Genomic DNA, 22,475 nt, shown 5'->3' with positions numbered 1-22,475 from the left:
GATGTTTTGAATCATTCTATTCAAAACTATCAACTGGCGCCACTATCGCCACTACTGCCAAAGTGAGTGGCGCTGGGCTTGGGAAAATATCGAAATGATTTTAAGGCGATGGATATTTTCAATAACATTCCAGCCAGACTTCCTGTAAATCTTTAGATCCCACTTGTTTTTTTTTCTACTTATAGTGGGAATCTAAGGACATATCGATAGCCAAACACAGTTTTTTTTTCCTAATTCTAGTTCCTTGCCACCTGTTGCAGCAGTGTTGCGTTACATAAAAAAATGTTGTATTTGTATTGAAAATAGAGTGTTTTTATTATTATTCACTGATGTGGCAGCTCCATTGTAGTTCCATTCCGATCGATTCCGATGTTCTAATACATAGCGATTACACGAAACGCGTGCCTACAGCGGGTAGCACGTAACCTTTGAGACTGCAATCTGTTTTGTAATCGCGGAAATCAGGTACAGATAGTTGTGAAGGCATTGCGATTGCCGCCTAAGATTGGACCACGTGACGAGAAATCGCATAACCCCCCGGACACCAGTCGACAAGCAGGCGCAGATTCCAGAGGGGAAAAGGGAAAATCAAACCTTCCCGCCCTTCTACTGGCTTGGCGTCCCTCACTACTTAACAAAATACTGACCCTGCAAGTTTTTGTGCTTGGGTATACGCCCCAATAATTGCCATCGCCCGCATAACAAGAGCCGCGTCGAGCAGAACATAACAGAAGCCACGCAGCAATGGCCGAAGGAAAATCGGAGAAACTGCCTTTTATTGGCAAGCAGGCACCAAAGCCCGTGACACTAAATCCGTCGTGGGAGTCCGAACTGCCGCCGGCGGATTCGAATGGGAAGGGCTCGGTGCTGGCCAAGTTGGGTCTGCCGCCCAAGGATAGATACAAGATAGTTTTCTTTATCTTTATGTTGCACGGACTGGGCACACTGATGCCCTGGAACATGTTCATTACAGCCAAGTCCTACTTCGAGGACTTCAAGCTGGGCGCGAACAACACGGTACCCACGGAGGTAAACTACAGAAGTACCTTCATGCAGAATATGGGCTTTGCCTCGCAGATTCCCAATCTCCTCTTCAACTGGCTGAACATCTTCGTCAACTTTGGCGGCGACCTGACCAGCAGGATAGTGTACAGCATCATCTTTGAGGTTGTCATTCTGCTGGTAACCATTGTCCTGGCTATGATGGATTCGTCCCAGTGGCCGGGCATATTCTTCTGGGCCACCATGGTAAGCATTGTGCTGCTGAACATTTGCAATGGTATCTACCAGAACACCATATACGGCATCGTTGCTTCGCTACCCATCAAGTACACGGGAGCCGTGGTCCTGGGATCCAACATTAGTGGGGTCTTCACCACCGTGATGTCCATCATTTGCACCGCATTCTTCGACTCAAAGAGAACGTCGGCCATCTATTATTTTGTAACAGCGATTGTGATTCTCCTTCTGTGCTTCGACACCTATTTCGCGTTGCCGGTGACTAAATTCTTTAGGCACTACGATCAGATCTGCCAGAGCAATGAGAAAAAGTCCGACTCGAGGGCGGAGCTGAATGTTCCCTACTGGCAGATCTTCAAGAAGGCATCGCCTCAGCTCTTCAACATCTTTCTGACGTTCTTTGTGACTCTCTCCGTCTTCCCGGCCATCCACGCGAACATTAAAGCCTCGGACAATGACTTTTTCATCTCCAAGGACTACTTCACCTTGTTCACTTGTTTCCTCACATTCAACGTGTTCGCCATGCTGGGCAGCCTGACCACCTCGTGGGTGCAATGGCCCGGTCCGAAGTTCCTAGTGGTTCCGGTGGCTCTGCGCCTGGTGTTCATTCCCCTGTTCATCATGTGCAACTATATACCACCAGATATGACCAGGACCCTCGAAGTCTACTTCCCCAATGAGTGGGTCTATTGGGGCATTGCCGTCATAATGTCCTACAGCTCGGGTTACTTGAGTTCGTTGGGCATGATGTATGCCCCGCAGACGGTTCATGCAAAGTTTCAAACAACCGCTGGAATGTATGCAGCTGCAATGCTGATTACGGGCATTTTCTCGGGCGTCATGTTCTCGTATCTGGGTCCGTTGTTCTTATAACCTCGGTCATAGCTTCAATACATAGCATGCTGACATATACTAAAATGATCTTGTTAAATTCGTATCATATATTATTGACCTTCATTGAATTTATTTTCGTTGTGACTACTCATTTTATACTAACTTCATTGAATAATAAAGATTTGTACTGGTTATTTACAAAACAGATGCTGCATTTTACACGCAAATAGATTTGTGTTTCATTCTTAAAGATTACAGCAAAAAACGAGGGGGAACGTTGTGAGTTGCTGCGGACACCGCAACTCTACGGTTATACCCGATACTAAGTCAGTATGGCTCTCCTCCGGCAGACGCCGCTAATATTAAACGACACGACAAAGAGTGCGTGCGAGAGAGACAGAAAATCAGTCTGAGCGTGACGTCGGGCGCTGCGTAGCCACTGCAAATTGATTTGTTCCTATTGGCTATAAAAATGATCTGATCTGATCCAGATTCAGCAATCTGATAGATATGGTCATTATCTATGATTCTGCGTTTTTAGTTTTCTCGAATGTGCAATATTGTGGATGCAACAGATTTTCGTCCTTTGTGTGGGCGGAAGGGGGTGGGGCGAAATTTTGAGATACACGTTTTATAGTAAGATCTAACAGGAGTGCGGATACCAAATTTGGTTACTCTAGCCTTAATAGTCTCTGAGATTTTTGAATATCCCCAGATTTTCGTCCTTCCTATTGGCTATAAAAATGATCTGATCTGATCCAGATTCAGCAATCTGATAGATATGGTCATTATCTATGATTCTGCGTTTTTAGTTTTCTCGAATGTGCAATATTGTGGATGCAACAGATTTTCGTCCTTTGTGTTGGCGGAAGGGGGTGTGGCGAAATTTTGAAAAAAACTCGTCTCGGTCCGATATATTAGGAGTGTGGATACCAAATTTGGTTGCTCTAGCTTTTGTAGTCTCTGAGATCTTGGCGCTAATGTTTTACTCTAAGCAAAGCCGCCTATGCTACGTGTGTGTTAGAGAGAGACAGGGCGAGAAAAAATGAAATTGTTTTCTTGATGCTGGCTATAATAATAATACGATCCAATTCAGATTCCGCAGTCTTAATGATATGGTCATTCTCTACAATTCTACGTTTTTGGTTTTCTCATATCTTTAAAATTGTGGATGCCACAGATTTTCGTCCTTTGTGGGGGCGGAAGTGGGCGGGGCGAAGTTTTGAAATATTTTTGTAGCAGTGACATACCACAGAAGTCTGGATCCAAAACATCGTTGCTCTAGCTCTTATAGTCTTTGAGCACTAGGCGCTGAAGGGGACGGACAGACTGACAGACGGACGGACGGACAGACAGGCAGGGCTCAATCGACTCGGCTATTGATGCTGATCAAGAATATATATACTTTATGGGGTCGGAAACGATTCCTTCTGGACGTTACACACATCCACTTTTACCACAAATCTAATATACCCCAATACTAATTTTGAGTATCGGGTATAAAAAACTTATTTACATGCAAATTTTCGCAGAGAATAACGAATATAAATACATATGTTTGTATGCATTCCTATTTTTAGCGATTCGCGAAGTATGTCCTAATTGGATACAATGCATGTATGTATACATAGTATATATTCGTCTGTACCAATTAGTGGAAAGGTCTGACGAGTCAATGAAATACTGACTTTCACAGCTTCATCTGACAGAGTTCCTCCGCCCATCACAACAATCCCAACTAACAAAGGCGCCGTAAACATAAAAAATACAACTTAAAAAAACCTTATCAATAGAGACAAACAATTAGGCGGGGAAATTGCCGGCACGGCACAGTAGTCAGCAGATACGACATACTCCTATCAAGGGGGCTCATCGTGTGAGTGAAATGTATCTGTTAGCATGGGCAAACATCTAAACAATCTCAAAGGGGCGTCGTCTTATCGCTACCCAATGAATTGGACAAGTAATACATAATTATCAACATATCTGGGATGGCGCTTCTCGAGCTGCCGCTATCTTCTCGAGGGTCGCACTCCATAACCACTAAATTATACAATATCGATTGCAGTAGCTTGGGAAATTCGCCGGAATACGAAATATGGCGGATCTAGATAGTACATACTCTACCCATAATCCCAATCCCGTACCACCTACGTGTCAATGGGATGAATGGCACTCCATTGGTGAGTCTTTTGACAGTGTACCGTCTTAGCGAGGTATAAGACTTAAAACATACTAATCCGAGGGACACGCGCTATTGCGCTGCCTGCTGGCAAGGACTATACAATACCAAGATGCGGCAAGCATAGGCAAACATTTATTTTTTTCAGCGTTTAAAACTAGGCACATTCATTTTTGTGCTGCTGCTACAACCAGGCACTAGTTTGTTAATCATAAATAATTCATCTAAAATTATACTGCCGATCTCTGCCTATTATGGATAAAAGGTATACGTGCTGATTATTAAGTATGGGGAATACAAAATTAGTTTTTAGGTATGTTGGTTTCAAGAAGAATGTTACGAATGAGTTTAAAACGCAAAGGAAACTCCCCATAATTTAACCAACCGTTCAGGGTGATTGGCGAAAGATTAAGCAAAGAAAGATCCGGAGAACCCATTTCTTTCAATCGGCAGACTAGCCCCAGTTTTTCTTTCTCCTCTTGGTGTTTCGAGAACTAAATTGTGGTCCCAGAAAATCAATGTGACTAAACGTGTTCATAGCCAAGGTGTGGGATTAATACCTAATACCTATTCTGGCCCCGTTGGCCAACAGGACCGAATATGTACATTGATGCTTCTGCAAATCCCTGGAGAAAGAAAGAAGAAGTAAATATTGCGGTATAATTTTCTATTTTCAGTTAACTAAAATCTATATTATCTATCTATATTGCTTTTTAGTTATTACTATATGCTCTATTACTTATGTATGTATTTGTAATTATTTATATTTATATTATCTATTTGTATGGTTATTTTTAGTATATTCGGTCAATTTAATTTTGATTTGAGGGTTCTTAATAGTTTTGGCAAGTATGCGTTTAAATGAATTTAGTGTATACAAAAATATTTGTTACTATGGCTATGTGGTAGAAAAGTACGTTAATTGGCGAACCATGCCGCCCGGGAACAAAGTAGGCTAGCGAATACAGGACACTCCAGGGATTATTATTATGAATTATCTCGGCTTTTCAGGGTCATGATAGGTCATGGTAGATTCTACCTTCTACCCTCTAATAATTTCCAGTGTACCGTATCCCTAGGCAGTACGCGAAACTAATAAAATAGTAACACTAGGAGCGAAGCAAATAATGTGAATTCCCCGAGGAGCTCATACACATATTCGACCAGAAACAAGCCGTAGAAGCAAGAGCGTACTCCTTCACAATTCCAAAATGTTTTAGCAACAAATACAATTTTTAGCGACGCCTAACGAACCTTCTAGGCCGCAAAATGGCAAAAACAACTACATTTCTTGGGCTAGATTCAGCACATTGATGAGAACACACATACACAACTACATACATATTTCTGGGCTTTGAAATAACATTTTTTTCTGATGCAATATCTTGGTATTGCATAGTCTTTGCTGCAGGTTAAAAAAAAATGGTTAGTAGGTAGCAAGTGGCAACACAGAAGACTTACCAGTGGCGGGCCGCCCCGGTCCCTGGGACGGCCCCTCTTTGCGCAAACAATCCGAATGCATGCCCGCCGGAGAGAGGTGAGAAGACCACATTGCTGCTTCAGAATACACACATATATATACACTATATGCATATTTCTGGGTTATGGTCGAACGAAAATTGAAATTAAATTTGTTTCTAATGCAATATCTTGATATTGCAGTTTAAAAAAAAGTGGTTAGAAGGTAGGCCTTACCAGTTACGGGCCGGCACGGACTCTAGGACGCGCCTTCTTTGCACGAACAATCCGGATCCGCTGGAGGGACGTGGGAAGACAAATTTTGTCCTTTTTTACCTTCCATTCTTGTGTGTAAAAAAATCACCACAAAATATAAAAAAAATATTACAAAATACATCAGCTGGTCCACTATCGATACTATCGATGTTTTAACTCATTCCATTCAAAACTATCGAGTGGCGCCACTATTACCCTCAGCTCTAAAATCATAATTTTATCCATTTATTAAATCAATTTCCTGCAAGACTGGTTAAATTAAAGTTTTCATCTTTAATGCATTGCTTATAAAATAAGGTTTAAGCAAAAACAGTGTGCAACAATTTCCACTAAATGCATTTCTAGAAATTGTAACTACACGCCAACTACACATTTGCTACATTTTAAGTACGTTCTAATGTATTTAGCGGGTTGGATAATATATGTATGCATATCTGGCAGATCTGGCATCTTGATCTGAGATCAGTGTTGCTGAGGGGCTGCGATCCGGGCTGCCACATGTAATTACCAAAGGCGACACCTGAAGGGGAAATGTGTACGTTTCAAAAATTGCTTACCCTTTTTTTTCAGTGTGAAAAACCTCCAAATTATGCTGTGGACGGGCCAGAACTGACGTACACATCTGATCTGATCCTTCATCTGAAAAAGTATTCTGCGCTCTAGAACTTGCAAGAAAAATCAATTCAATATTTTAGTTTTTGAAACTGTTCAAATATTTAAAATTTAATAAGTAAAAAACCAATATGTAATCTGCATTGTGTGGCCTGTCGGTGGACCCGTATATGGTCAAGGGCTCTGGTAATGGAACAACAAACTTGACGAAAAACGACGGCTCATGTGGCATTGGTATGTGCTGCAACGAACGCAAATACTTGTGCACGTCCCTGAGCTTCTTGAATTGTGCGTTATCCAGCAGGTTGCTGCAGGATGAACTGGCTGACAGCATCACCATCTTGCTACCATCATCGGAAACTATAGACGGGGCTGTTCCCCCGTGTGGTAGCGTCTCCTCTTGGCGGGAGACCAGCGTGGCCGCCATTTGACATACAGATCTACGTGGCATCTGATGCTGCTGGTGGAGCAGATTCCGTCCTGCGTGGCTGATGCTAATTCTGATGGTCGCCGATGGCACACCGTCGAGGAAGATTGGAGTAACCACAAAATACAAGAGAAATTAAAAGAATTTCCTTTTGCTTTTATGTTTTTATTTGACGTTTCGATTCCAACTCCGATGAATGTCTCCATCAAAACCAGGAAATTTTTCCGATCATAGGAAGCCATGGCACGCATGGCATTTTTAACGTTTAATCGCTATACGAGTAATATCCTTGATCGTTTGATACCAGGTGTTACAACACTCTCTAAAATGAACATTGTACATATATGCTGAATAATGCTAAAATAATAAAGAACATAACTTTTTAGTGAATTTATTGCCAAAAAGGTGCCCAAACTTCTACCAAAATTGAGAGAAAGACTGAAAGAAGCCTGAGCAGCGTTCTCCTCTCCGTCGATGTTCTCCATTCTTTGAAAGACCTCTGACGAGTGGTGCCACTGGGTTCCTTGCCGATTTTAGTTACCAATTTAGTTACCATCAGAAATGTGCCCAACAAATACTTCGCCAACATGTCCGTGTCATTGGAATCCCAAACTGCTTTTTTGTTTTGATTAAAGCTTGGAATGGTCGAGGACACGGGATGGAGTGTTTTATCGAAGAGTGTGTGCTTCCTCCTAGCCCACTCCTAGACCAGGGTGAGAGCTAGTCCGATCCTAGAAGCCACCTGTGGGAAGAGGAGGATAAGCATGAATACGGGATGCAGATACAGATACAGGTAGAGGTCCATTCCTAAGGCGGACGAGAACTCACATGGATAGGTTAGCGGGGTGTTCCAATAGTTCCAGACCCGTGGATCGGGTATGCCGCCCTCGGGCAACGGGGGACAGCAACAGCCCGGCGCCGGAGAACATGGAATGGGCGAGGGAGCTCCGCATGGGGGACTGTGCGGGCCACAGCACGGACAGGTAGTTCCACAGGGACCGCATGATCCACAGGGTCCGCAGGATCCACAAGGGTAGCACATTTTCGATCCGTAAAATTTCTGGAAAATATTAAAAAAAAACTTTAATTTTTTAATTTTGTGAGAAAAGTCAAAGTTGTTACGACACTGAAACCCGAAAACCAAACCGAAGCTCTAAACTAAACAAAATTTTTTGTTCCGTGCTAGTCGGAGTGTGATGAGCAACTGAAAATATACAGCAGTAGAAAATATTACAAGATCTTGACAGCTATATTTGGTATTCCTAGGGTATTGTGATTGGCCCAACATACAATATAAATAATCGAAACAAATCCATCAAGTCATCTGTGAAAATATTGTAGAATTCATTTAAGCTCTCAAGGCTTAAAAGCGAGTTAGGAACAAAAAAAAACCGATTACCTTTAATTGTTGTTGGTATGCTTTTTAATATTCGGAAAATTGCTAAAAACAGTTAATTATTTAACAATTACAATCTGATGGGCACTTTTTAGACTGTAATAGGCGCTTGTCGGACTGGAGGTCAAACTCTTTCTTCACCGCCTGGCTATTTGTGCTAATACCCGAAAGTCTTGGCGAGTTGTCATTAGCCATGACAAGTACTGATCGGGCCAACAATTACGGGGAAAACAAAAAACAAAACTTGCTATTTAATGAACTTATTCTCCGTTCTGGCTAAAACCATGTAAAAGTCATGTAGAAATGCCATTTAGAGGCATGTCCATAGAAAAATCATGTAAAAAAGGATAATTTTTCATACTGCAGCTGTGGGAGTTGTAGTCTCTACGTAGTTGATACCACTAAGCAAATAACACAGGAAAGGAAGATCAGGAAAACCCAGACTAAGTCGAGAGTTCGGTCAGACCAATCATGCGCTCAGACATTGCTGCTAGAGTGTGCTGTTTCAGATTATCTAAGTATCGCCGCTGATAGAACCTCAGTTCGGGGCGCATGGGAGGGCGACTCAGGCGCATGCCTTTTTGATTGCACATTCGTTGAACTCCTCAAAGCTCAAAAACAGACAAAGCAAGCGGGAACGTTGAGAGCCGCCACTAGGGCCACGGCTCTACGTTTATACCCGATACTCCGTCATCGGCTATTGATGCTGATCAATAATATACTTTATATACTCTATGGGGTCGAAAACGCTCACTTTTGGGTGCTCACTTCTGGGTGCTCACTTCTGGGTTCTCACTTCTCCTATACTCTTTGAGTATCGAATATATAACACAATCCGGCAGAGCAGCTCCCGGAAACGTAATGACTGACGCGGCTTACATTCTTAAAACCATCTTAGACGAATGAAATTATACACATAGCTTGCATTCCAGAGTCGTCCTCCTTCATTAAAGGGATTTTCGACTTAAACACACCATTTAAAACCAATAAAACCACAAAAATGTTTTGAAAATAAAAGGAATTGATGATTGGCAGTTTCTTATCTTTCGTTAGAAATTAAAAGTGTATCGTCATGTGGCGCTGGGCATGATTACGACAGGAACTCTACTTAAGATAGCTCACAGTAGCCTTGCACTCAGAGTCTTCGCAAATGTCGCAGAGCTTCGATTCTATTTGATAATATTCGGTGGCCTTCTTGTTTGTATCATAATAGTCGTAGAGGACAACGGGAGCGGGTTTCTGGTTGGCCACCGCATGGGTTCTAAAAGCGTCGAAGGGTATGCATTTGAGTTCACCCCTCAGCAGATTCTCGAAGTAGACAACAATCACAGAATCGCCGTTTTTGGTTTCCACCAACTGCAAAAGGAACGAAACAATTTAGGTTACAGGCGATCTATCTGAATGCAATGAATGACGAACTACTTACCCTGACACGCTCAATGTCTTTTATGTCCTTGAAGCTATCTTCATCGGCGGTATACCCAGACGGCAAGGATACCTCTAGTATGGCCATGTTGGAGGCCTTCGCTTTGCCCTCCTCCACGTACTCCACACACACGCTCAGTTCCAGCTTGGCTGGCGAGGATTCTGGCTTGACAATTGTTTGTATCTTAAAGCTGGGCTTTGTTTCCTTCTCTACCACATTGTATTGATAGCTAATCTGAATCAGAGCTGCTCCTGTGCCCTTAGCATCGAACTCCAGCGACTGGGTACCCTGTGGAAACTCGACAGTCTGCAGCACCAGATCGTTTTCCTCCGTGGCGCTCAGTTTCTCGGTCTTCTCACGCTTTCCCTTGTTAGAGACACTCACCTCCCACTTGGCTGCTTCATAGCCCGACTTCTCAGCGAACTTGATCAGGGCTTGCAGACCTACAACTGTGTCCTGGCTGGAGGCAAACCCTCCAAAACTATTGCGCTGCGCCACTAGCCAGCGGATAGTGTTCAAAACCGAGTCCGGTGTCTCCTGCTCTGTTTCCAGCAGTGTGAGGAGCGCATAGGAAGTGATCTCCACGTCGTGGCTCCACACCCAACACCACCAACGGCGGCAGCCCCTGGAAGCCCGCAGCTTCTCTGTGTCCTCCGTCCACCATGTGCGGTCGTCTTCCTGCTGTGCTAGGGCCTTGAGGCTTGCCACATGTTTAGCGGCGTCTGGAGCCTTTGATTTTTGCAATGCATAGACGGCTATAGATTTGGGCAGCAATTCCTCAGACTCCTCTGTGTTGGCACTCAGATAGGCCACGGCCTTGTCTATGGCTGTCTGGTTCTTCTTGTCCTGCTCGAGTAGTGCCAGCAGGGCGTTGGCTGTAAGAGTCAGTGAAGAGCGCTGCGATCCGTAGAAGTATTCTCCTGCGTCGGTGAAGCTGCCATTCTCTGCCTGACGGCTCAGCAGGAATTTGTATGCACTGGTAAACAAATTCTCATTCAAATAAATGATATCTTTGATAATACGGAAGGATCGCAAGACATAGGATGTCAGCCAGGTAGAGCCCTTGCGGTCAGGATCTTCCTCTCTCCATTTGCCAGGGCCGAAGGAACTAAAGCTCCCATCATCGTGACGATAGTGCAGCATATTCTGATAGCCTTCTTGTAAGTTTCTCTTGATGCGTGTTTCAATGGCAGGAGTTAGTTTCTTGATGCTCTTCAGGTAGTCTCTTACTAAATAGTTGGGAACCAATCTAAACATGGTCTGCACGCCACAGCCGCTGGGCAATCTCAGGAGATTCTCTAGGTTTTTGATCACTGGGCCGAGCAGATCGCCTACAAGTCCGAATTCCACTCGCTGCGAATCTGGAACTATGTCCTCCGGCACTTCCAGTTCAAAGGTGTTTTTATACTCTCCAACATCCTTGAGATTGACGAAGAAGGCTCGATTCTGATATTTTGTAATTCCTTCTGGGATTACCTTAAGCGACTTGTGGACAGCATCGCCAGCCAAAGGAGAGATGGCTGAAAACTTTAGCAGAATATTGCCAATGACCTTCGGACGAATCAGGAATGATGCACCGGCTGCCTCATTGGCTCCCACACGGATGACCTGAGTGAGATTCTGTCCTTGATTGGATGCTTCTGCGAAATCGAATTTCGCATCTGGATTGTCCAGTGTGACCTCCATATCGAACTCTTGGGGAGCATAGTTGTCGACGATCACTGGCACCCTGATCCATTCTCCACGTTTCATTGAGTGGGGCAGGCGTATGGAGATGAAATACGGGATAGATGTCGAGATCACTGTCATTTTGCTATTTGGGGGGACACCCAGTCCCTTCTCGGGATGTAGGGAAAAGCCATTTATTACCCATCTGCCCAATGCGTCCGGCAGCGTACAGCTCAACTTTGAGACAGCCGTCTCCGTTCTTTCAATGTCCGTAAAGAACCAAGACTCTGCAGAGCTCCAAGAAAAACCGAATGCATTAAAGGTTCTTTTTGGTATACCAGAGGCAGGGGGTCCTGAAGTGTTCGTGGGATAGGTGCTGTCTGATAAGTAAATGTTAGAAAAAATATATGATTATTATTATTGTTGGGAACTTTACCGCGAGTGAATAAATATTAACCTGAATTGATGGCTCGATAACCGTTTTTTGACGAAAAATTGGCATTGGTCATAGTGACCAAGCCAGAACTTGATCCGGGGCAGTGACAGTACGTTCTCGAACTAAATTGGTCCAAGCGCCAATCTAGATCGCTATGTGGCATTTCATTACGTATTTTATTACTTTGAATCAACCTCTCATCAACAGCAAAGAGACCAACGAAGGAGGTGGGCTCCGTAGTGATTTCCACATCGACTTTGTCTCCGGGTTTGCCAGCCAATGGCGCAGAAATGACAAGTTCGTTTGAAAAACACAAAAGTACCAGGTAGTTTGTCTCAGTGTAATATAAAACACCGTCTTCGCTTATGTAGTATGCGTATATATATACTCTGGGGGCGTTCAGGAAAGTGGTTTTCACGGTGAAGTTATGCGCCGTTTTGGGCTGCTCGAGCTCAATGCGTTTGGTGTGCAGGATGTTTCCGCGGCCAATAATTGTGTATATGTAGTATTTAAAAGGGATAATGGAGCTTAGTGTCACCTCGAACTCATCTCCGACTCGCAGACCCTCAAACGACCCTTTGCTGTCCCTGGGTCCATGTACATAAAGGGAGAACCGTTGTGTCTTTCTCCACGCAATATTTTTCCCCAGTTTAAACCCACCGCCCCATAAGTTAACTGGAAACGCTTGCCTGAGTTCATACTGTTCACCGGCATATAACAAAGTAAGGTCATAGGGCCAAAAACGCATCTTATTTGGAAACCCAGGTAGAGTTACCTTAAAAACAACCAGGCCAGACGTATTTAAATGGCCATCGAAGATGAAGGTTCTGTTTTTGTTCTCGGACAGACGGTTATAGACACCGAAAAAGTCCTGTTTTCCCTCTGAATACTTGAGCTGTAAAGAAAAATCAAATTAGCTCCAGATCAATGCTAGCTATTGGTCCTAAGTACATACCTTCACCACTGAATCAGTGTCAGTTAGAAGGGTGCCGTCTAATTTGGTTATGCTGATGATCACCTCCTTTTCCTTATCTTTCGAATATGTATAACACTCATGCATATCCACACAGGATACCAGATGGCGATTAAGAACTAATTTTAGCTCTCCAGTTTCTGTGATCTTTTTTCGCGTAAGATGGTCCTCCACCGTTGCGTTAATTGCAACCAAATACTTGGAATTTTGTTTGGTTACCCAACTGGCAAACTGATTAAGGTTAATCACAAACGTGGCCTTTCCTTTGACCATATCTTGCGCTACTATTACTGTGTGATTGGTAAGTTTTTTCTCACTTTCCTCCGAAAATAGTTCAATATTTACTACGACCTTTCCCTCTACACGAGTGCCGTAGCTGTACCTTGAAAGAGGAGAAGGAAAAGCATAGGATCAAGAGACCCGAAGTCCCACCAAGTAGATAGTAGACAGTACTCACTTAGCTAATACAAATATCTGCATAACACCATCCTTGACGGATACGAGCTTCGGAGCATCTATCCTCACTAAGTACTTGGGCTCAACATACCGCTCCACGTTAAAGAAGGTGAATGTGTAGACATCGGATCTATATGGTTCCCCGTCGGTGTCCTCGAAATCAATTGTCCATTCGCCCAGACTGGCAAGCTTGGATAGATGGAATTTTCCCGTATGTACCCCGGTTGTCGTCCTTGCTGGCCTAGCTTTATCGATGTAAAAATCCTTTGGATCCCTCAGACAGACTACAATGTCCTCGGCGTTAAGATTCGGTCGCAGCTGTTCATCCAAGATCATAACGCGATAATTGACAGTATCGCCGGGTATGTATTCAAACTTATCAATGTGGAGAAATAACATTGGATTTGGTGAGTCCCAATTTAGACGCACTGAATCATTAAACACCAAGCCCGATACGCCCTCAGCCGTCAGATCGTAGTCACCTGGCTGTAGGAGGGGTAATTCAAAGGAGAGCTGCTTGAAGACGTTAGACTTGGTGAACTCGACAGTTCGGGTCTCATTATGTGATGGTCCAGTAATCCCGATCTTCACAGTTACCGGTTCCTTAGTATAGTGCACTGCAATGGCCACATTGTAGTCGCGGTAAGATTTAATGCTGCCAGGGCCAACAACGGTGTATTTGCTGCCAAAAGAATCATTCAAGAGAACTATTAGTTATAGCTGGCTTTAACTAAAACCAAATACGATACAAGACTAAGTCATTGCATCTGAAGCGTCATGCCCAAGCGACCAAAGACAGTGTGTGTGGAGTGATAGGGAAAGAGTTGTGTGGAGAATTCATAGTTTTGTAGGACTTACACTTCGGCTGTTACTTGTCCGACCACATGCAGCAGCGTCAAAATTGCACCAACGGCCACAGTAAATGAGTCCGTCAACAGCATTTTCATTAAAACATAATCAAATATATAATATGTATATGTGTCTCTTTAGTTATGCTTTAAATTGTATAAAAACCCGGCAACCGATGACACTTGCAGCATAGCTGTGACTGGTACGTCGTCTCACGATCATCAATGAATCGACCATACCATCCTGTTGCATTTACTTGAACCAGTCGTTCCTGTTCTTCTTGTTTATAAAGAGGAAGAATACATATACAAATGCAGTAATTTCTAGCTCTTTCTAGCTTGCATTCATGCAAGGACACAGATCGGAAAGAATTCTGCAAGTCAGGAAACATGGAACAAAATCTATGCGGATTCCCTGGACTCTATGGAAAGAGATCTCAACATTTTCAACTATGCCCCCCCACAGGATTTACGAAAGAAGATCAACCAAAGTACATAACTTCATTAAAAGCAAGCCAGTAGAAACCAGTTGGTCGGTCGAAAAGATCTTCGTGTATCGAAGTGCAATAATTATGATTAATGTTGCTTATACAATAGTCCTGCACTGCGTCTATCCTCTTTCCACTTAATGACAAATCTCGCTCACTCCGCAAGGGAGCGCCACTGCACATTTTGTTACTCTAACTTTTATAGTCTCTGAGAATTGGGCATCCAACAAGATGGACGGACGGACAAACACACAGAAATGTATACCTGATGGATTCGAGTACTCTTCGAGTACACAGTATACAAAATAATGTATAAATAAGCGCATGCATTCCGTCTATCAACTGTCCCTTAACCCGACACTCTGTATTTGCTGTACTCTATATAATTTTTATTTAAATTGAGGAAAATATGTTGGTAAAAACAAAAGAGGAATGCAGACATTTAGAACTTTATACATGAACTGGTTAGAAATTAATTACCAAACAGAAAGTAAACGTCTCCCATATAATCACATTATTGCACTTTTTATTTATTAGTGACGGAAAAAGTAATCAGTAATTTTGGTTTAGATAGCTTAACACTTGCTCTTGCACTCAGAGTCTTCGCAAATGTCGCAGAGCTTCGATTCTATTTGATAATATTCGGTGGCCTTCTTGTTCGTATCATAATAGTCGTAGAGGACAACGGGAGCGGGTTTCTGGTTGGCCACCGCATGGGTTCTAAAAGCGTCGAAGGGTATGCATTTGAGTTCACCCCTCAGCAGATTCTCGAAGTAGACAACAATCACAGAATCGCCGTTTTTGGTTTCCACCAACTGCAAAAGGAACGAAACAATTTAGGTTACAGGCGATCTATCAGAATGGAATAAATGACGAACTACTTACCCTGACACGCTCAATGTCTTTTATGTCCTTGAAGCTATCTTCATCGGCGGTATACCCAGACGGCAAGGATACCTCTAGTATGGCCATGTTGGAGGCCTTCGCTTTGCCCTCCTCCACGTACTCCACACACACGCTCAGTTCCAGCTTGGCTGGCGAGGATTCTGGCTTGACAATTGTTTGTATCTTAAAGCTGGGCTTTGTTTCCTTCTCTACCACATTGTATTGATAGCTAATCTGAATCAGAGCTGCTCCTGTGCCCTTAGCATCGAACTCCAGCGACTGGGTACCCTGTGGAAACTCGACAGTCTGCAGCACCAGATCGTTTTCCTCCGTGGCGCTCAGTTTCTCGGTCTTCTCTCGCTTTCCCTTGTTAGAGACACTCACCTCCCACTTGGCTGCTTCATAGCCCGACTTCTCAGCGAACTTGATCAGGGCTTGCAGACCTACAACTGTGTCCTGGCTGGAGGCAAACCCTCCAAAACTATTGCGCTGCGCCACTAGCCAGCGGATAGTGTTCAAAACCGAGTCCGGTGTCTCCTGCTCTGTTTCCAACAGTGTGAGGAGCGCATAGGAAGTGATCTCCACGTCGTGGCTCCACACCCAACACCACCAACGGCGGCAGCCCCTGGAAGCCCGCAGCTTCTCTGTGTCCTCCGTCCACCATGTGCGGTCGTCTTCCTGCTGTGCTAGGGCCTTGAGGCTTGCCACATGTTTAGCGGCGTCTGGAGCCTTTGATTTTTGCAATGCATAGACGGCTATAGATTTGGGCAGCAATTCCTCAGACTCCTCTGTGTTGGCACTCAGATAGGCCACGGCCTTGTCTATGGCTGTCTGGTTCTTCTTGTCCTGCTCGAGTAGTGCCAGCAGGGCGTTGGCTGTAAGAGTCAGTGAAGAGCGCTGCGATCCGTAGAAGTATTCTCCTGCGTCGGTGAAGCTGCCATTCTCTGCCTGACGGCTCAGCAGGAATTCATAACCACTTTCCAAGCCTTTTTCATCCAAATCAATGATGTCTTTGATTTTACTGAAGGAGCGCAAGACATAGGATGTCAGCCAGGTAGAGCCCTTGCGGTCAGGATCTTCCTCTCTCCATTTGCCAGGGCCGAAGGAACTAAAGCTCCCATCATCGTGACGATAGTGCAGCATATTCTGATAGCCTTCTTGTAAGTTTCTCTTGATGCGTGTTTCAATGGCAGGAGTTAGTTTCTTGATGCTCTTCAGGTAGTCTCTTACTAAATAGTTGGGAACCAATTTAGACATAGTCTGCTCGCCACAGCCGCTGGGCAATCTCAGGAGATTCTCTAGGTTTTTGATCACTGGGCCGAGCAGATCGCCTACAAGTCCGAATTCCACTCGCTGCGAATCTGGAACTATGTCCTCCGGCACTTCCAGTTCAAAGGTGTTTTTATACTCTCCAACATCCTTGAGATTGACGAAGAAGGCTCGATTCTGATATTTTGTAATTCCTTCTGGGATTACCTTAAGCGACTTGTGGACAGCATCGCCAGCCAAAGGAGAGATGGCTGAAAACTTTAGCAGAATATTGCCAATGACCTTCGGACGAATCAGGAATGATGCACCGGCTGCCTCATTGGCTCCCACACGGATGACCTGAGTACGCTTCTGATCGCCAATAACCTCATTGGAGGCATCGACGAATTCGAATTCATCATCTTGATTGTCTAACGTCAGCTCCACATCCAGATTCTTGGGCAAATAGTTGAAGACCAAGGCTGGGACATTAATGAGCTCGCCACGTTTCACCGAGTAAGGCAAACGGATGGAGACGAAGAAGGGCTGGAACGTCTTAATGTTCACCTTATGGTCGGTCACACCTAGTCCCTTCTCTGTGTTCAGGGAGAATCCAGTGACCACCCAATTGGTGATTGTGTCGGGTATGGTCTTCACCCACTTGAAGATCTCTGTCTCTGTGTTTTCAATATCTGCGAAAATCCAAGTTTCTGCAAAGTTCTTACGGACCACTGGTGCAGCAGCAGCGGCACCGGATTCTGCAGAAAATCCTGCAGTTGGAACAGCACCCAATGCTGCGGTTGTTGTATGGTAGACAGGAGCGTCTTGCGCGATAGCAGTCTTCCGCATGGCCGAAACGGTTCCACCACCAAAACCAAAAGTTTCTGTCGATGATAATATGTTTGTAAGAATAAACGTAAGCACTGATGTTATGTAGAAACTACTTACGTGGATAGCTAATAGGAGCGGTGCGATTATAGAAGAAATAGGCATTGGTCATGGTCACAACACCGCTGCGTTCGCCGGGATAGTAGGAATAGCCACCTTGCCAAGGTGTGGACGTGTCATAGCCGCCTAAGCGCCAGTTGAACGAATCCTTGTCCAGATCGTTATTACCGCCCAAGAGCAGAACGCTCTGATCCACAGCCAGAAGGCCAACAAAAGACTTGGGCGGTGTCTTTATTTCCAGCTCAACATCGGCACCTGGCTTCACTTCCTCCGGGGCCGTGATCTCAATCTTGTTTTGCAGTTCAACCTCGACGCTAAAGGTGTCCTCGGCATAGCGGAATTCGCCCGATTCATCCACGTAATACACATAGATGCGACCATGGGGCGCGGTCAAGAATGTGGGTTTTAGTGTGATGTTGTAGACCTTCTGGGGTTCGGCCAGATCCACTCGCTCAGTGTTCAGGACATTGCCGCGACCAATGATGTTGTAGAAAAAGTACTTGAGTGGACGACTGGAGTTCAAGGTTACCTGGTACTCCTGGCCTATCTTCAGGCTGTAAAAAAGGGACAGGTTAGGACATTAGTTAGTATGATAATTATCCCACGTACTTCCAGGTGTCCTTCGGTCTCTTCACTTCGGCCCTAAACCATTCCTTCTCCTTTTCCTCCTCGCTGGGGTCGGTCGTGTCGATTTTCTTCGGCTCCCTATAGGGATAGGTGGTGTAAAGCTCCCGCTTCTCGTCCGCATATTCCAGCTCAATGCTATAGTAGCGCGTATAGTTTTCCATGTCCGGCAGATCGGGAAGAGTGACCTTAAAAGGCACCAGACTAGACTCATTCAAATGACTCTCGAACTCGAACGTTTTCTTCTCAATCTCAGGCAATTCTGGCTGCTTTTCCTCACTGCCATAGTGATAGAAGCCATAGGTATGCCGTATTCCTTCGGTGAACTTTGCCTGCAAGTAGAATAAGCTGGATTTGCCAGAAATAAAAGATGACTTTAAACTGTACCCACCTTGACAACCGACTTGGTGTCTGTCAGCAGAGAGCCATCGACCAGCGTTATCTTGAAGACAAGCTCCTGCTCCTTATCGGGCTTGAACGAATAGCAAGACGAAAAGTCCGGGCAAGACATCTCATAGCGATACGGATACAGTTGAACACCACCAGTTTCGTTGAGTTTCACGCCCGTAAAGTTCTCCTCGAGAGTTGCCGTAATCTGGGCATATGCCGATGACGTTTTGTGTGGCAAATAACTAGCGAACTCCTTAAGATTCAGATCAAACTTGGCTTTGCCATTGACCATGTCCGCGGTGGCAATCAGCGAGTGGCCGGGGAAGTCATTGCGCACGGTTTTGCCATCGACATTCTCCCACACACTGGTCTCATCCATGTGAACATTGACCAAAACCTTGCCATTGACGGGCTTGCCATAGGTATAGCTACACCAAGACAAGAAGTACAACAATTATTTACGAGAATATTCTCGGAGTAGAAACATTTACATACTTGGCCTTCAGCACTATGTTTATATCACCATCTCTGACTGACACTTGCTGGGTGGCATCCATTTTGATGGTGTATTTGGGCAGGACATATTTCTCCACCTCGAAGGAGACACGTTCATCGGAACGAAAGTGGCCAAAGTGTCGTCCGCCTGGATAAAATGAGCGTCCCTGCTGATTTTCGCCATTATGAACCAGTAGAGTCCACGTGCCGAGCGTGGCAAACTCGGAGAGCTCGAACTTCCCGGTGTACACTCCACTGGTGGTCTTGATGTGCTTCTCCTGCTTAATGCGGTTGCGCTTGGAGTCTTCGAACCAGACAACGACCCCGTCCTCAGCTGTGTCCGGTCGCAGGTTCTCATCCAGGAAGATGACGCGATAGTTGATCGTATCGCCGGGCTTGTACTTCCCCTTATCGGTTTGTATCTTAATGTACGGCCTGAAGTCATCATAGTTAAGCTTCGTTGTATTGACAAATTTCAGCCCCGATATGCCCTCGGCGGTTAGATTGTAATCCCCCGTCTCCAGAGGCGGCAGCTTGAAGGTGATCTGCTTGAACTCATCTGACTTGGCCAGTTCCACCGTTTGGGTCTCATTGAATGAGGGTCCTGTGATGCCAATTTTGAGGGTCACCGGCTCCTTGGTTTGATGAACGGCAACGGCCACATTGTAGTCGCGATGAGAATGTATGGTTCCGGGGCCAACAATGGTGTATTTACTGTAATCGAAGAACAGAATCGTTAATTATGTTTCTATTGGTAAATCACAAAAGTTGATCTCAGAATTTAATGTTTATGATGGAGCCGTGAACTACGCTTTTTCTTAAATAACACAAATTTTTGATTAGCCCTTCCATTAACCTCAGGATTATCAATTCCCCGAAGGTAATCATCAAATACCGAGATGGGTTTTTTTGTCGTATATGAATAAAGTATATGTATTTATACATGAATTTCATTAGAATACTGGAGATAACGGTAAATGTTCCAAAAACCTGATTCTACGCTGAATCAGAATCCAAAATCTCAAAAACCGGATGGCTTTATGATTATATAACGAACAATTTGTTTACGAACTTTTTGTTATTTTTTTAGCACTTACAAACCCGTAAAACGAACTGGCCCCCAGGAGAGCTTCTCCGTTGTTTGGGTTTTGATTAGTTTTAACATTCAAGCTTGAATGGCAGTAGGTTATTACAACTTCTCAACTTAATATCGCATTTCGTATTTAGCCTTTATATTCGTTTCTAATTATTAGTAATTATCCAGCTTGTCTCGATAGAGCAACATGATCGTGTCAGTGATTAATGAGTTGTAATCAACAAAAACCACAATAAACCAAACAAAAGATGCGATGTGTGAGCAATATATAAAATGTGGTTTACTAAAAAACTCAATTAGCAGCACAAGTTTGATCGAAAAAAAACATTGTAGAGAGCCGATGGATGATATACGAGTATGTGCATATACATATATAAATATTATGCCATCACCTATTTCTTATTATTGATCGACAAAATATAGGCAATTTTTTTATTTGATACACAATTCAAATTAGAACATTGTCCTTTTAATCATTCAAGGGCAAAATGGCTATAAATCAACAAATATACTACTTTGCACTCGTAATAATAACTAACAGCGAACCAGGTACTAAATAAATATATATACATATGTGCATATATTAGTACATATGTATGTATGTATATATGAACATAGAAAACACACCATATACTTAATTACCTTGAAGCCTAATTAAATGCTGCGATGCCCTACCTGCCCATATACATATTCATTAAATTATAACTTTTTTTGACCGATCTCATTGGCCATATCTACCGAAAATGGAATGGACTTACCCCTCGCATTTTACCGGTTCCATCATCTGCAGCAGCGCGAGAGTCGCACAGACGGTGACAGCAAAGGCGTCTGCGCGAAGCATTTTGTGTGTGTGGCGGCCGAAAGGGGACAAGGAGGAGCAAAATAAAAATAAAATTACAAAAGGGGAAACACTTTGAACGGGGGTGCTGGGGGTTTTCGATTATTGTGAACAGATATTGCAAGCGCGGATACAACCGACGGGTCTCAGAGCTGAGCTGAGACTGGTTCAGTGGGAAGCCTCACAGATTTGTTATAGCATCGACGACACCAACAACCAACAACAAAGATTCAAAGCCGGGCCTGGCGACGCCGACGTCGACAGTGGCGCGAGTCATACAAAAATAAATACTGATAAAAATTATAAGCAAATAAATGTATGCTTGTGTGAGTGCCTAGATGTACATATGTACATAATGTACAAGGACTGCAAATGTATTTTGTACAGTACATACAAATCTATTAGCAAATCGATGATAAGTCAGAACAGACAAACAAACAAAACCAGAAATAATAATAACAATATACAGAAAAAACGCCGGCAATCGCAGCTTGAACATCAAAAGGTTGGGCCAGCCAACTATAATGTTATCATGTACGTATGGATTTATATATACGAGTATGTATGTACATACATACTGGCCAATGTACATATATAACATTTTTCAATACGTATAGATAGAAAAGATCTTACATCCATAAATAAATATATAGCTTGGACTAGCGAAGTATTTCGTCATAGAAAGCAATGGCTGAACGTTAATGATATCATACACCCACAAAACATTTTGCAGGTTTATTGAACAAGTGATATACACAGTAATACACGCAAATAGGGTTTGCCCCTGAATTATCTGATTGTTCTATGGAATGAATTAGAAGTGCGATATTTCAGGTGTTGGTCGCTGAACTTTAGCCATGCGAAAATCAAATTAATTAATGTACATATGGATATACCATATATCTCTGAAATAATATATTTCATCTTGGTTTTTTTTCAGATATTAACACTTTAATTGTCTCTAATAACTGTCGCTTCGTGCCTTAAAAGCTAGTTTTTATCGAAATTCGCTTTTAGTACGCTAATGGACACGGTTCTACACTTTGACTATGGTTATACATACGTCAACACATTACGTACATGGGCTGGGGACAGTTTGGGGAATTCCTGAGAATACTTAGTTTCCGCAGAACCACAGATATTTTGTAGTTTGTTGATGCCTTTAATATTTGGAAAATCCCAACATCAAAAGTTTCAGTAAATGATGGGTGTCATCTCTCTTTATTTTGTTT

General features: G+C 43.6%; 2 protein-coding genes and 1 long non-coding RNA gene across 6 annotated transcripts; 1 reads left to right on the top strand and 2 right to left on the bottom strand.

The window, feature by feature from the left end:
• Positions 1–363: 363 nt before the first annotated feature.
• On the top strand, positions 364–2,300 carry LOC108162684 (equilibrative nucleoside transporter 1). The gene has a single exon (XM_017297532.2). It carries the CDS (start codon positions 745–747, stop codon positions 2,110–2,112), a length of 1,368 nt encoding a protein of 455 aa, XP_017153021.1. The 5' UTR covers positions 364–744; the 3' UTR covers positions 2,113–2,300.
• A 2,068-nt stretch (positions 2,301–4,368) lies between these two features.
• On the bottom strand, positions 4,369–6,106 carry LOC108163822. 2 transcript variants are annotated; one of them, XR_001775728.2, is made up of 3 exons: positions 5,951–6,106; positions 5,717–5,852; positions 4,369–4,881 (listed from the first exon to the last, which is right to left on the bottom strand). It is a non-coding gene; the product is annotated as an uncharacterized LOC108163822 (long non-coding RNA). The 2 variants fall into 2 exon arrangements; XR_001775727.2 differs by lacking the exon at positions 4,369–4,881 and adding an exon at positions 4,906–5,660 and having other exon boundaries at positions 5,951–6,100.
• A 3,321-nt stretch (positions 6,107–9,427) lies between these two features.
• Positions 9,428–22,420, bottom strand: LOC108162566 (pregnancy zone protein). 3 transcript variants are annotated; one of them, XM_033394041.1, is made up of 9 exons: positions 22,324–22,420; positions 21,164–21,233; positions 19,310–20,023; positions 18,816–19,242; positions 18,410–18,756; positions 17,801–18,354; positions 16,572–17,736; positions 9,851–10,817; positions 9,428–9,780 (listed from the first exon to the last, which is right to left on the bottom strand). In XM_033394041.1, the coding sequence occupies exons 2-9, from the start codon at positions 21,187–21,189 to the stop codon at positions 9,529–9,531; spliced, it is 4,452 nt and encodes a 1,483-aa protein (XP_033249932.1). In that variant the 5' UTR covers positions 21,190–21,233; positions 22,324–22,420; the 3' UTR covers positions 9,428–9,528. The 3 variants fall into 3 exon arrangements, with proteins under 3 accessions (XP_033249932.1, XP_033249930.1, XP_033249931.1); XM_033394039.1 differs by lacking the exon at positions 22,324–22,420 and having other exon boundaries at positions 21,164–21,407; XM_033394040.1 differs by lacking the exons at positions 9,428–9,780; positions 9,851–10,817; positions 22,324–22,420 and adding an exon at positions 15,224–15,534 and having other exon boundaries at positions 15,605–17,736; positions 21,164–21,406.
• Between the last annotated feature and the right edge of the window lie 55 nt (positions 22,421–22,475).

Source organism: Drosophila miranda, chromosome 4 (assembly GCF_003369915.1).
Source record: "Drosophila miranda strain MSH22 chromosome 4, D.miranda_PacBio2.1, whole genome shotgun sequence".
NCBI classification, from domain to species: domain Eukaryota; kingdom Metazoa; phylum Arthropoda; class Insecta; order Diptera; family Drosophilidae; genus Drosophila; species Drosophila miranda.
This window is presented reverse-complemented; position numbering and strand designations above follow the sequence as displayed.

Excerpts from the sequence above, each read along its gene's own strand:
- LOC108162684 (XM_017297532.2), top strand. The coding sequence starts at position 745 with ATGGCCGAAGGAAAATCGGAGAAACTGCCTTTTATTGGCAAGCAGGCA.
- LOC108162566 (XM_033394039.1), bottom strand. The coding sequence starts at position 21,246 with ATGCTTCGCGCAGACGCCTTTGCTGTCACCGTCTGTGCGACTCTCGCG. Across the intron at positions 20,024-21,163 it reads GAACCGGTAAAATGCGAGGG|TAAATACACCATTGTTGGCC; the intron begins GTAAGTCCATTC and ends CTTCGATTACAG. Across the intron at positions 10,818-16,571 it reads GGCTTGGAAAGTGGTTATGA|ATTCCTGCTGAGCCGTCAGG; the intron begins ATTCCTGCTGAG and ends CAGTGCATACAA.